Source organism: Notolepis coatsorum, assembly GCF_963971535.1.
Source record: "Notolepis coatsorum genome assembly, chromosome: 10".
Lineage (NCBI taxonomy): Eukaryota > Metazoa > Chordata > Actinopteri > Aulopiformes > Paralepididae > Notolepis > Notolepis coatsorum.
The window spans coordinates 121,227,979-121,241,132 of NC_140174.1; the positions used below are offsets into that span (position 1 = coordinate 121,227,979).

Here is a 13,154-nt window from a genome sequence, read left to right on the forward strand (position 1 = left end):
TTATAATTTTTTTTTTTTTTTTTTTATTATTTACAGTTGATTCCATTTTTATTGCTCAATTCCGCGATTCCGTCCGCGATTCCGTGATCGCGGATTTCATATGGCTCTATATATAGTATACCCAGTTTAATCACCTGTACATTATATTACTATTGTACTTTACTGTTATGTTTGCACTCTGGTTGGATGCCAAACTTATTTTCATGTACTGTACTTGTGCTGCATAATGATGACAATACATTTGAATCTAATCTAATCATATCTCAGTCCTTGCCCCACAATGGTGGAATGAACTACCCACCCCAGTTAAGACAGCCGAAACACATCCAATCTTTCGCCGTCGACTAAAGACGCACTTCTTCAACCATTATCTGAATAAAAAAAAATTATAATAAAAAAAATCTAACCCTAACTAACCGTACTGTCATGCACTTGTCCTAATAAACTAACCTACACTGTAGCACTCAACACTTTGATGAACATTGTTGCTCAGCTGATAGAGTTGTGCCCTTCCTGATGGCTTGTCGTACAGAACATGTAAGTCGCTTTGGATAAAAGCGTCAGCTAAATGACTAAATGTAAATGTAATGTAAATCTTTTAAGTCCACATAGTCTACTACTTCCTGTTTTTATATAACTTGGGATACCACTCGTGTTGCTAAGGCAACAAAATGTAACGCTGAAATAAAGCACCATATAGATAACATTATATACTATATATTACAAGGTCGAGACGGACCCTCGTTTTTCCCCTACCTGGCGTAGGCGGAGCTTACAGCATCCAGGAAGTCTTGGCTGAGGGCTGCCCTATTACAGGTCAAAGGCCTCTGTAACAATGCACCAATGAGAGGGGCTGCTTCGGAACATGTGACGAGGGGGACACAGGCTACGGAAGCAGCCAGAACACTGTCGCATGAACACCTGTGGAGAGTCAATCACATTAGAAGAGGATCAGAAGATTTTATTGTCAATGTACACAAGGCAATTGAAATTTGTCTTTGTTTTTTCTCGCATATCCCTCCTAGTTACACACACACAGTCCTCATAACCCTCCTAGTTACACACAGTCCTCATATCCCTCCTAGTTACACACAGTCCTCATATCCCTCCTAGTTGCACACAGTCCTCATATCCCTCCTAGTTACACACAGTCCTCATATCCCTCCTAGTTACACACAGTCCTCATATCCCTCCTAGTTACACAGTCCTCATATCCCTCCTAGTTACACACAGTCCTCATATCCCTCCTAGTTACACACAGTCCTCATATCCCTCCTAGTTACACAGTCCTCATATCCCTCCTACTTACACACACACAGTCCTCATATCCCTCCTAGTTACACACAGTCCTCATATCCCTCCTAGTTACACACAGTCCTCATATCCCTCCTAGTTACACACAGTCCTCATATTCCTCCTAGTTACACACAGTCATCATATCCCTCCTAGTTACACACAGTTCTCATATCCCTCCTAGTTACACACACACACACACACACACAACACACAACACACACACACACACACACACACACACACACACACACACACACACACACACACACACACAGAGTCCTGTAACATCAGGAAGTTACACACAGTCCCCCACACCTATGCATTTCACCTGCAGTGCAGCGCCCCTAGACCAGTTTTGGAGTTCAGTGCCTTGCTCAAGGGCACTTAGGCAGGATGGTAGGCACTGTACATGTAATAGCAGCCACCAGCTCACAGGCAATGGCAGGGAACGAACCAGCGACCTTTCGGTTACCGGCCGGCCTCTTTACCTCTCATGAGTTCTGCACCTCATAGTACAGTATGTTGCAGGAGGACGTGATGTGTGTCACTTCCTGTGTGTGACTAGACCCTGTGTCACTTCCTGTGTGGGTCTAGACCCTGTGTCACTTCCTGTGTGGGTCTAGACCCTGTGTCACTTCCTGTGTGTGTCTAGACCCTGTGTCACTTCCTGTGTGTGTCTAGACCCTGTGTCACTTCCTGTGTGTGTCTAGACCCTGTATCTCTGATGTGTCTAGACCAGTGGTTCTCAAACTATGGGTTGCAACCCAAATTGGGGTCACGGGTAGGTGACAGTGGGGTAGAGCATTGGCAAGTAAAAGAATATATATAAAAAATTAAGAAAATACGTTTTTTTTAATGTTCTGACAACATATTCTGGCTAAATATGCCTCGTTTTATAAATGTGTATTGATAACATAGTGCTGTAATTAAAATTTCGAAATAAATATGCATGATCGAGTTCAACAACGTGTGCTTTTATTTTGATATTCCTTAATTCCACTTTGAAATTACGCGATACATTAACACATTCTGCGCCATGCAGTATGCCCATCTTATACCACTCTCTGCCAGTGCTGTAACCCTATGGAGTGGCTCACCATCTTTGCAGGGCTATAACTTTTTAAATATTATAGCTATATCGACATTACTATGGCCCATTCAACATCGGGTATCTATCGTTCCGGATGTGGGAACGTTATATTTTTCCATTCATACATTGTCGTGTTAGTACCGTCGAGAATATAAGTAAGTTTTTAGACTGTATAGCAGTAATTCCTAGAACGCGCGTTATAGGCCCTGACGCGTATTACACATAATCGATTGGCGTTTCGTCCCTATACATGCTATCTTAACAAATCCAAATGCATATGATCGCTATACATTATGCTCCATCATGCGTGAAGGAAAGGGGGGGGGGGGGTCATTTATGATTCCTTGATTGTCACTAACGGCTTTCTTTAGTAAGACACCATACGTTGATCAGATAGATTGCAATGAAATAAATGGACAATCGAGCTGGAAATAACGTTACTGTAGATTCCTCTTACCTGTGGCCGATGCGTCTGGAGAAAAAAAATTCCAATTATTTCACGTCGATCTGCTAGATCCATTTTCCGTTTGTATGACGCAATAAACGCCGAAAGCATATTGATTCTTGCGTCTCGAAAGCGATCCAATGCACTCGAGGTGTGTATATTGATCCACGTTACAAGATATCTCTGCCGGAGCTTTTTCCCCGATGCACCGAGCGCCACTTCCGGTTTATAGTAGAGTGTAACTCGCCCGAAATCCAACCAGGTGGCGGTATTGAGGCGTTGCAATATCAGACAGGGTCCAGCTGGCTCCCGGGGCCTTCCTGGATGAATTATGAATGCCAATAGCGAATAAAGGAAATAACGATCATAAAAACGAGTTTCCTCGTTGTTGGCGCTATTCGATTGGCAGGCAATAACGAGATAACTCGTTTTTGGCGCAAGATGTGTTAAGTGTGGGGTCCCCAAAAAAAATCCTAAATAAAATGGGGTATAAAAAAGTTTGAGAACCCCTGGGCGGCCGGGCAGCACAGCGGACTAAGCGTCTGTCTACCACTGCAGAGACACTGGTATCGAATCCGGCTGTCAGCGTTGCCTCCGGCTTGGCCGGTCGTCATACTGGCTCAATTGGCAGAGTCAGCGGGAGGGAAGCCGGTGGGTGGTAATCTGGTCGTTGTAAACAACGACTCCTACAGGTCGGTCAGGGCGCCTGCACAGCAAGGGAGGGAGATGGTGAGGGTAGTGTGACCTCCCACGCGTTACACTTCACCAATGAGAGTCCTCGCTGCCAGGTGAAAAGAGGCTGCTGGCTGTCTCCTATGTATCGGAGGAAGCATGTGATAGACTTCAGGGTTCCCTTGTACCGACCAGTGGGGGGCACATACGCGCAACGACCAGGAAGGGGAGGGGGGAATTGGCATAACGACTAAATTGGGATGGGAGAAAAATACAGAAAATAGGAGGAGAAAAAGTGGATAAAAAAAAATAACCCCTGGTCTCTAGACTGTACCTCTGACGTGGGTCGTCTTGACAGCTGCAGCTCGTCTCGATCTCTTCCAACAGCAAAGCCACCGTCTGAGAAAGGAACACATTGCAAGGAGCCACATGTCAAACCTCTGCTGACGCACGTAGAGAGATGCTCAGGCAAACAGAGATGCTGCTCAGGCAAACAGAGATGCTGCTCAGGCAAACAGAGATGCTGCTCAGGCAAACAGAAATGCTCAGAAAAACAGGATGGCGTTGGGTGGAGCAGGCTTTTCCACCCAAAGATCTGTCAAAAAGTCAGTAAAATCTGTCAAAAAGTCTGGAAAATCTGTCAATGAAACAATGATATCAAGATATTCAGCGTGTAACTCAAACTAAAGGTTCCAAAAGGTGTGGGGGGACCTTTCCTGAAATATTTGCAGAGCCGGCTGAATTTTGCCAGTAATATAATGTCTATAATATAGATATCATGTATCCATTTATAAGCCCTCCTTCTTTTATTAATTTACCTATTTTTTTGTTATTATTTTGTGTTTATTCTTTCCATTATATGACCCAATTTTCAGCACCCTCCTACACTACTCTAGGGGCTTGTGGGCGGGACTAATGGGGGTCAGAGGTTATGGGGAATAGAGTCTGTTCGCTAGAAGGAAGACAGAGATATCAAACAGGAAGAAAGACTGTCAGGGTTTAAACTGTGTGGGTATCAAACAGGAAGAAAGACTGTCAGGTTCTAAACTGTGTGGGTATCAAACAGGAAGAAAGACTGTCAAGTTGTAAACTGTGTGGGTATCAAGCAGGAAGAAAGACTGTCTGGTTTTAAACTGTGTGGGTATCAAACAGGGAAGAAAGACTGTCAGGTTCTAATAATGATTTAACATCCGAGACCCTCCCAGTGCAATGTGGTGTCCCACAAGGCTCTGTCCTGGGCCCTTTGCTATTTTCGATTTACATGCTACCCCTTGGCAATATCATACGCAAATTTGGCATAAACTTTCATTTTTACGCTGATGACACCCAATTATATATACCTATTAAGCCAAATGATTCCTCCCAATTACAAAACCTTGAGGCCTGCTTGCTTGCCGTCAAAAAGTGGATGTCGCAAAACGTTCTACTCCTTAAAGGCCAACTTGCAGGTTGTATTTTTGTTCAATAAACAATGTGACTAGGGCAACGGTGACTTTCATGAAGAGGGGGGATTTTTTTTTCGAAATTGACCCAGTTTTGGCGTTTTTATCAAACATTTTGTCGACCAAACCACAACCTCCACGCACATGCATATTTTAATCCATGGTTTCATAGCGTGCGTGTGTCATCTTAATGATGACGTCACACTGGGTACAGGGCAGCAGGGGCTCTGAGACTCACAGGCAGACGGCAGGAAGCAGAGAGCCTTCTTGTTACTACTAGCCGAGGAGCTATAACACTATTGCTCCGTGATCATAGCCATTCATCTCTAAAGCTAACCACTATTTGTAAAAGCCACAACCACGTTACCATATTTGTAATAATGTAAATCATTGTGTCGTTGTACATATTGTGTTTATAACGTTAGCCCGTTTCATGACTGTGATGCACCGAGTGCTATCCGAGGGGGCTACTATCGTATCAACATGCCGCGACGTGTAGCTTGCTAGCCGGCATGAATGCCTGATTTAAAATGGTTCTCTCCTCTTTGTATACCTTTGTCCTCACAAGTATTCTGCCAGGGAACTTATGGACACAACAATAGTAGTAGTTATAAGGTGTTTGAGCTTGTAACGTTAACGTTAGCTAATAGCTATCGCGGTAGCCCCTTTCGTGACTGATGCACCGAGTGCTATCCGAGGGGCTGCTATCGTATCAACATGCCGCGACGTGTAGCTTGCTAGCCGGCATGATGCGTGCAGTGCTTTGCCCCACAGGTCTGAGAAGAGGACCTGCACATTTGACTCCTTCCCCAAACTCCTCTACATGCCCCGATCTAAAATGGTTCACGACAGTAGCCATAATGCTAACGTTAGCAGGGTAACGTTAGCCAGAGCCATAGCCAGTAGTACTATGACCCGGACGGGCATAAGGCATAAGTTGCCTCGAGTGACGTCACGGCCCTGCTAGCGTCTGATAAGCTTTTAGATTTGCTCCGTGCATGTTATTCGTGCGTGGACCTTTTTGAACCCTGTGGCATTTCCGGCGTCAAATGGAAAAAAATAAATAATGAAATTAGATACCAATGATGTAAACTACCCATAACTGAAGAGTAGGGTTTAACCTGCAAGTTGGCCTTTAATGCAGATAAAACTGAGATGTTAATTGTTGGCCCCCTAAACCACAGAGGCCTGTTTCAGGACATCTTCCTCAACTTTGATACTTGTCATGTATCCCAGAGCTCCACCATAAAAAACCTCTGAGTAATTTTTTATTCCTCCCTCTCATTTAATGCACATATACAAAATTTCACCAAAATTGCCTTCTTCCATCTTCATAATATCGCAAAAATTCGCCCCATTTTAACTCTGGCTGATGCTGAAACCCTGATTCATGCTTTTGTCTCATCACGTCTGGACTACTGTAATGCACTTTTTTCAGGCCTACCTAATTCAAGCATCAAAAATCTTCAACTTGTGCAAAATGCGGCTGCACGGATACTAGAACTAGAACTAGAAAATTTGATCACATCACACCAGTTTTGTCCGTCCTACACTGGCTTCCTATTCAAGCCCGATCTGACTTTAAAGTGCTACTCCTCACCTACAACATTTTAAATGGGCTTGCACCGCTCTATCTATCCGATCTCATCTCCCGATACTCGCCCGCTCGTGCTCTGCGCTCACAAAATGCGGGGCTTCTATCGATTCCTAGGGTTAAAAAGAAATCCGCCGGCCACAGAGCCTTTGTCTACCGCGCTCCCTACCTGTGGAACAAATGACCTGCCGTCGTCAGGGGCGCCTGCTCTGTCGAAGCTTTTAAATCCCTGCTTAAGACCCATCTTTTCTCTCTCTCCTTCAACCTCACCAGGTTGGGGACTGACCTTTAGATTAATCTGTCTAGTTTAGTTAGGATGTCTATTTTCTCCCATGTCTGCTTTTCTGCAGCACTACAAACATTGGAACTCTCTAAACCCTGTCCCAACCCCCCCCCCCCCCCCTCCCCTGTCCCAACACCCCCCCCCCCCCCCCCCCATCTCTCTGAGTGCTTGTCTCGTAGTGCTGACCAAGGTGATGGATGTCTCGGGGTCTTGGCCAAGATTGCAGTGACTGCTCTACGTGCACCACCGAGGCCATGGATCAGCTCCTTACCGTCTTCTGTCCGTGGTCTGTCAACGTGGTTTGTGGTCTGTCAACGTGGTTTCATTGCTGGGTTAAGTACTTCTATTCTATTCACATAATATGCTTACTTCATATATCTATTCTATTCACATATATGCTTACCACTTGTATCTATTGCTATGTCCGCCCACTACAATCACGCAAGCTCCCTGTCTCCCTGTGAGTTGCCGTCCCGGAGTGTTGACCGGAGTGTCGGACGTCCCGTGATGAAGACCGGGAGGATGCGACCCTCTCTGCGTGCCCTCCTGTCTCCCTGTCTCCGGCTGTCTCGTAGTGATGACCGGAGTGCTGGACGTCCCGCGATGATGTCGGGGAGGTTGCGACCCTCTCAGCGCCGGCCTTTATCTCCCTGTCTCCGGCTGTCTCGGAGCGATGACCGGAGTGTTGAACGTCCCGTGATTAAGACGGGGAGGACGCAACCCTCTTTGCGCCGCCCCTGTGCCTCAAATAGATTAGCTATCAGCTCTATCTTTAATCTTTCAAAATGTTCAGTTGCCATCGCTATCAGCTCTATCTTTAATTTTTCAAAATGTTCAGTTGCTATTGCATGCACTCATCTGTGTTTCTCTACACACTTGAGTGCATGCTTACCAACTGTCAGTCTGGAACACTACTATCACCGACATCTAAGAAGGGAGATCCCCCCCTTGAATGGCCCTTCTAAGGTTTCTCTCCTCCACACTGCCTGTGGTGAATTTTTTTCCTATTGTTAGGTTTTAGTGAGTTTTTCCTTACCTTCGCGTGGGGTATGTCTGGGAGTGTTTGCATTCATTCATTTATTTTGCATTTATTTTAAATTTGTTGTTTTGTTCTTGACTTATTGTTATGTTTCTTCTTGACTTGTTTAAAGAAGACGTGTCTGGCCCATGGGGACATTAACGTGTGTTTGTCGGGCCTTACAAATAAATTTGATTTGATTTGATTTGATTCTAAACTGTGTGGGTATCAAACAGGAAGAAAGACTGTCAGGGTTTAAACTGTGTGGGTATCAAACAGGAAGAAAGACTGTCAGGTTTTAAACTGTGTGGGTATCAAACAGGAAGAAAGACTGTCTGGTTTTAAACTGTGCGTATCAAACAGGAAGAAAGACTGTCTGGTTTTAAATTGTGTGGGTATCAAACAGGAAGAAAGACTGTCTGGTTTTAAACTGTGTGGGTATCAAACAGGAAGAAAGACTGTCTGGTTTTAAACTGTGTGGGTATCAAACAGGAAGAAAGACTGCCATGTTTTTTTGTGTTTTGTTTGGGTACAAATTACGTTTATTATCATTATTATTATTACTTTTTAATAAATATATTTAGTAAACTGGTCAGATTTTAGTAGTCAGTACATTCATTTTGAGTGTATAATACGTTTTAATTAGTGCTGTCAGGCGATTACATTTTTTTATCTAATTAATTACAGGATTTGTAATTAATTAATCTAATTAATCGCATACCCATTTTAGGCCTGATATTCTATATTCTATAATCATATTTCAAATGTCATGTGTCCGGATGGCAGAATTCAGTACTGTATCTACAAAACCTTCTGTTTAATCATCTTCCATTTATTCATTTGCTTAGATTTTTCAGGTCTGGTCAATTTTAGCATGGTGTTATTCAGTCAAAAATATAGATGTTTTTTATTGATATTCTCATTTGGTTCATTACAATTTACTCAAGCCTAGTAACAGACACAGTATTTCTGACACTGGGAATACATTCCCTGAGATCCATAGATGTCCCTAGAATCAGATAAAGAACATGCAAATGGACCATATTAAAAAAAAAAGTCTGTAAATGTGTAGTCTACGTTCTTATGGAATGAATGAGATAAAAAAATAAAATAAAATAAAAGAATAATAAATAAAATAATTAATTAATCTAATTAACGCGATTATCTAATTAATTACAGGATTTGTAATGAATTAATCTAATTAATCGCATAACCATTTTAGGCCTGATATTCTATAATCATTATTTCAAATGGCATGGATGGCAGAATTCAGTACTGTATCTACAAAACCTTCTGTTTAACCCATTCTCTGCCGGGCATTGTACCCACCCTAAACCATCCTCTGCCAGCTCTATTTGTCTATGGAGATGTTCACCTTCTTTGCAGGGCTATAACTTTTTAAATTGTATTGCTAAATTGACATTACTATGGCCCATTCAACATCAATTATCTATCGTTCAGGATGTAGGAACGTTTTACTTTTTCATTCACACATTCATACAAAAATACGGTCTAGTATAAATATGTTTTTATCGTTTTCTGCAGTATTTCATAGAATGTGAGATATAGCCATAAATGCATATATTAGATCATCAAATGCAGTTTGATACCGATCTACGGCAGATTAAAAATGTCAACTGTACATTGTCCTAGACGTTATGACTCATCATGCGTGGATCAACGGAGGGGGGGGGGGGGGGGGGGGGTGTCGTTTATAATTCCGTGACCGATGTTAAATGATTCATGTAGTATGGGTGATATATTGATCAGAGCAGTTTGTATCGAAAATGGTAAAGAAAAACGCTGAAACTCACCCCAGTCTCCTCGTAGCGTTGGGTGATGAGAGTGGAGCAAAAAGATCGCTATTATGGGATGTTGATCGATGCGATCCATTGCCGGGTTGTATATTACTAATACACGTCCAAATAATGTTGATTATTGAGTTATGGCAAAGATCCATATCGACGGTGTCTGTATTGAGCCCCGGGACGATCACAGAGTGGCCGGACGAAAATAGGGGACGGACCAAGCACTTCCGGCCACTTCCGGTTTGGCAACTCGTCGATCGGCCACGAGGTGGCGGTATTGAAGCGTTGCAGAGTTGAGCGGAGTCCTACAGCACTAGCCAAGACTCCGTGGGTGAAATGTGAATACCATGACGAAAATATGAAATATTGATCTCAAAGACGCCTTACGGCATCATTGGCAGATTACGCATGGCGGAGAATGACGTGTTAACACGTCATCGGCGGAGAATGGGTTAATCATCTTCCATTTATTCATTTGCTTAGATTTTTCAGGTCTGGTCAATTTTAGCATGGTGTTATTCAGTCAAAAATATAGATGTTTTTTATTGATATTCTCATTTGGTTCATTACAATTTACTCAAGCCTAGTAACAGACACAGTATTTCTGACACTGGGAATACATTCCCTGAGATCCATAGATGTCCCTAGAATCAGATAAATAACATGCAAATGGACCATATTAAAAAAAAAAGTCTGTAAATGTGTATTCTACGTCAGCGTTTCCGTTAGCCGGTAATTACCGGTATTTGACCGGCAAAATCTGTTGAAGTCCGACATATTTAATCTCTCCGGTCTTAATGTCCGGTGAAAATAATTCCCTCTAAGCACAATTTGATTATTTGAATTGTATTAAAATAGGCTAAAATTAAATAGCCTATGCGATGAACGAAACAATCATTACATTTGTTTAATCGTTGCTTCTAATAATGACAACGACGTTGTCAGCGAGAGCTTAGTGCTGGGTTTGGGAGTGCATGTGCAGCTGCAGAGCCGGAGCAGCAGCGGCACAGTGCAGTACTCCAATTCAGCCATTGGCAATTCAGCTGTTGGGTGGGGGGCGCTGCTGAGCGGTCCCCAGATAGAGCCAGAAAAGAGCCAGAAAACAGCTGAATCTGCTGCTCTGCATCGACATACTCTCGCAAATAAGTCATTGGGAGGTGGAGAGAGAGAGAGTCGTCACGCAAACCCAGGATAATGTTGCCGTCTCTCTCTGCCAAATTTCTCAGTTCTTCGCTTGATATAATTAATACAAATGTCCAATATAACGGAATTCGTTAGCTCATAAAAATGTGATTATAACAGACTGCTGTTTATTAATGTCGGGCGACTGCCCACAGACACCTATTTGATTTAAAGTCGGCAGCAGCACGGAGTCTCGGGACTTATTTTATTTGGAATATAATGACTATACGCAAAAGTAGCCTAGTTTTAAGTAAAAATATTATAAATCTACATGCCTTGATGATGTCATTCTTTTGTTTTGTTGTCATTCTTTTGCCTATCAATTGTTTTTAAGCTCAATAAACTCTGACCGGAAGTTCTCTCATTTGACCGGTAGATCAAATCAAAGAAATCTACCGGACACTGAGGCCGGCAACAATTTTTTCTAACGGAAACCCTGTTCTACGTTCTTATGGAATGAATGAGATTAAAAAATATAAAAAAATAAAATTATAAATAAAATAATTAATTAATCTAATTAACGCGATAAACTGACAGCCCTAGTTTTAATTGTTTGTAAATGAATACAGTAAAAAATAGAGGGGCACCTTTCTCAGGACCCTGAGCCGGTAGCCGTCGGGCGGGAGGCCCAGGTGCTTCACCAACAGGTGGGCGGCGGCTTCCGGGTCCTCCGTGGTCAGCTGACACGTCACGCTCTGGAGGAGGAGGAGGAGGAGGAGACACAACGTGAGGAGGAGGAGGAGGAGACACACAACATGAGGAGGAGGAGGAGGAGGAGACACACAACGTGAGGAGGAGGAGGAGGAGACACAACGTGAGGAGGAGGAGGAGGAGGAGACACACAACGTGAGGAGGAGGAGGAGGAGGAGGAGGAGACACAACGTGAGGAGGAGGAGGAGGAGGAGGAGACACAACGTGAGGAGGAGGAGGAGACACAACGTGAGGAGGAGGAGGAGGAGGAGGAGGAGACACACAACGTGAGGAGGAGGAGGAGGAGGAGGAGACGCACAACGTGAGGAGGAGGAGGAGGAGGAGGAGGAGGAGGAGACACACAACGTGAGGAGGAGGAGGAGGAGGAGGAGGAGGAGGAGACACACAACGTGAGGAGGAGGAGGAGGAGGAGGAGGAGGAGGAGGAGGAGGAGACACAACGTGAGGAGGAGGAGGAGGAGGAGGAGACACAATGTGAGGAGGAGGAGGATGAGGAGGAGGAGGAGGAGGAGGAGGAGGAGACACAACGTGAGGAGGAGGAGGAGGAGGAGGAGGAGGAGACACAACGTGAGGAGGAGGAGGAGGAGGAAGAGGAGACACAACGTGAGGAGGAGGAGGAGGAGGAGGAGGAGACACACAACGTGAGGAGGAGGAGGAGGAGACACACAACGTGAGGAGGAGGAGGAGGAGGAGGAGGAGGAGGAGGAGACACACAACATGAGGAGGAGGAGGAGGAGGAGGAGGAGGAGACACACAACATGAGGAGGAGGAGGAGGAGGAGGAGGAGGAGGAGGAGACACACAACATGAGGAGGAGGAGACAGAACGTGAGGAGGAGGAGGAGGAGACACACAACGTGAGGAGGAGGAGGAGACAGAACGTGAGGAGGAGGAGGAGGAGGAGGAGGAGACAGACAACGTGAGGAGGAGGAGGAGGAGGAGGAGACACAACGTGAGGAGGAGGAGGAGGAGGAGACAGACAACGTGAGGAGGAGGAGGAGGAGGAGGAGGAGGAGACACAACGTGAGGAGGAGGAGGAGGAGGAGACACACAACGTGAGGAGGAGGAGGAGGAGGAGGAGACACACAACGTGAGGAGGAGGAGGAGGAGGAGACAGACAACGTGAGGAGGAGGAGGAGGAGGAGGAGACACAACGTGAGGAGGAGGAGGAGGAGGAGACACACAACGTGAGGAGGAGGAGGAGGAGGAGGAGGAGGAGACAGACAACGTGAGGAGGAGGAGGAGGAGGAGGAGGAGGAGACACAACGTGAGGAGGAGGAGGAGACAGACAACGTGAGGAGGAGGAGGAGACAGACAACGTGAGGAGGAGGAGGAGACAGACAACGTGAGGAGGAGGAGGAGGAGGAGGAGACAGACAACGTGAGGAGGAGGAGGAGGAGGAGACACAACGTGAGGAGGAGGAGACACAATGAGAGAGAGAGAGAGAGAGAGAGAGAGAGAGAGAGAGAGAGAGAGAGAGAGAGAGAGAGAGAGAGAGAGAGAGAGAGAGAGAGAGAGAGAGAGAGAGAAAAAGAAAAAAAGGAGAGAGAGAGAAAAGAAAGAGGGAAAGAAAGAGGGAGAGAGAGAGAGAGAGAGAGAGAGAGAGAAAAAGAAAG

At 44.8% G+C, this 13,154-nt stretch overlaps 1 protein-coding gene across 1 annotated transcript in view; it reads right to left on the reverse strand.

Annotated features, from left to right (window-relative positions):
• Positions 1 to 752: 752 nt before the first annotated feature.
• LOC311235699 (Fanconi anemia group C protein-like) overlaps positions 753 to 13,154 on the reverse strand; it is a gene marked incomplete at its 3' end in the record, with an annotated part of 117,949 nt that continues 105,547 nt past the window's right edge. Inside the window, exons 5-7 of the mRNA XM_084323166.1 lie at positions 11,418 to 11,525; positions 3,838 to 3,902; positions 753 to 921 (exon numbers count right to left, since the gene is read on the reverse strand). Of these exons, the coding sequence (XP_084179292.1) occupies positions 753 to 921; positions 3,838 to 3,902; positions 11,418 to 11,525 (342 nt within the window). The remainder of the gene's footprint in view (positions 922 to 3,837; positions 3,903 to 11,417; positions 11,526 to 13,154) is intronic.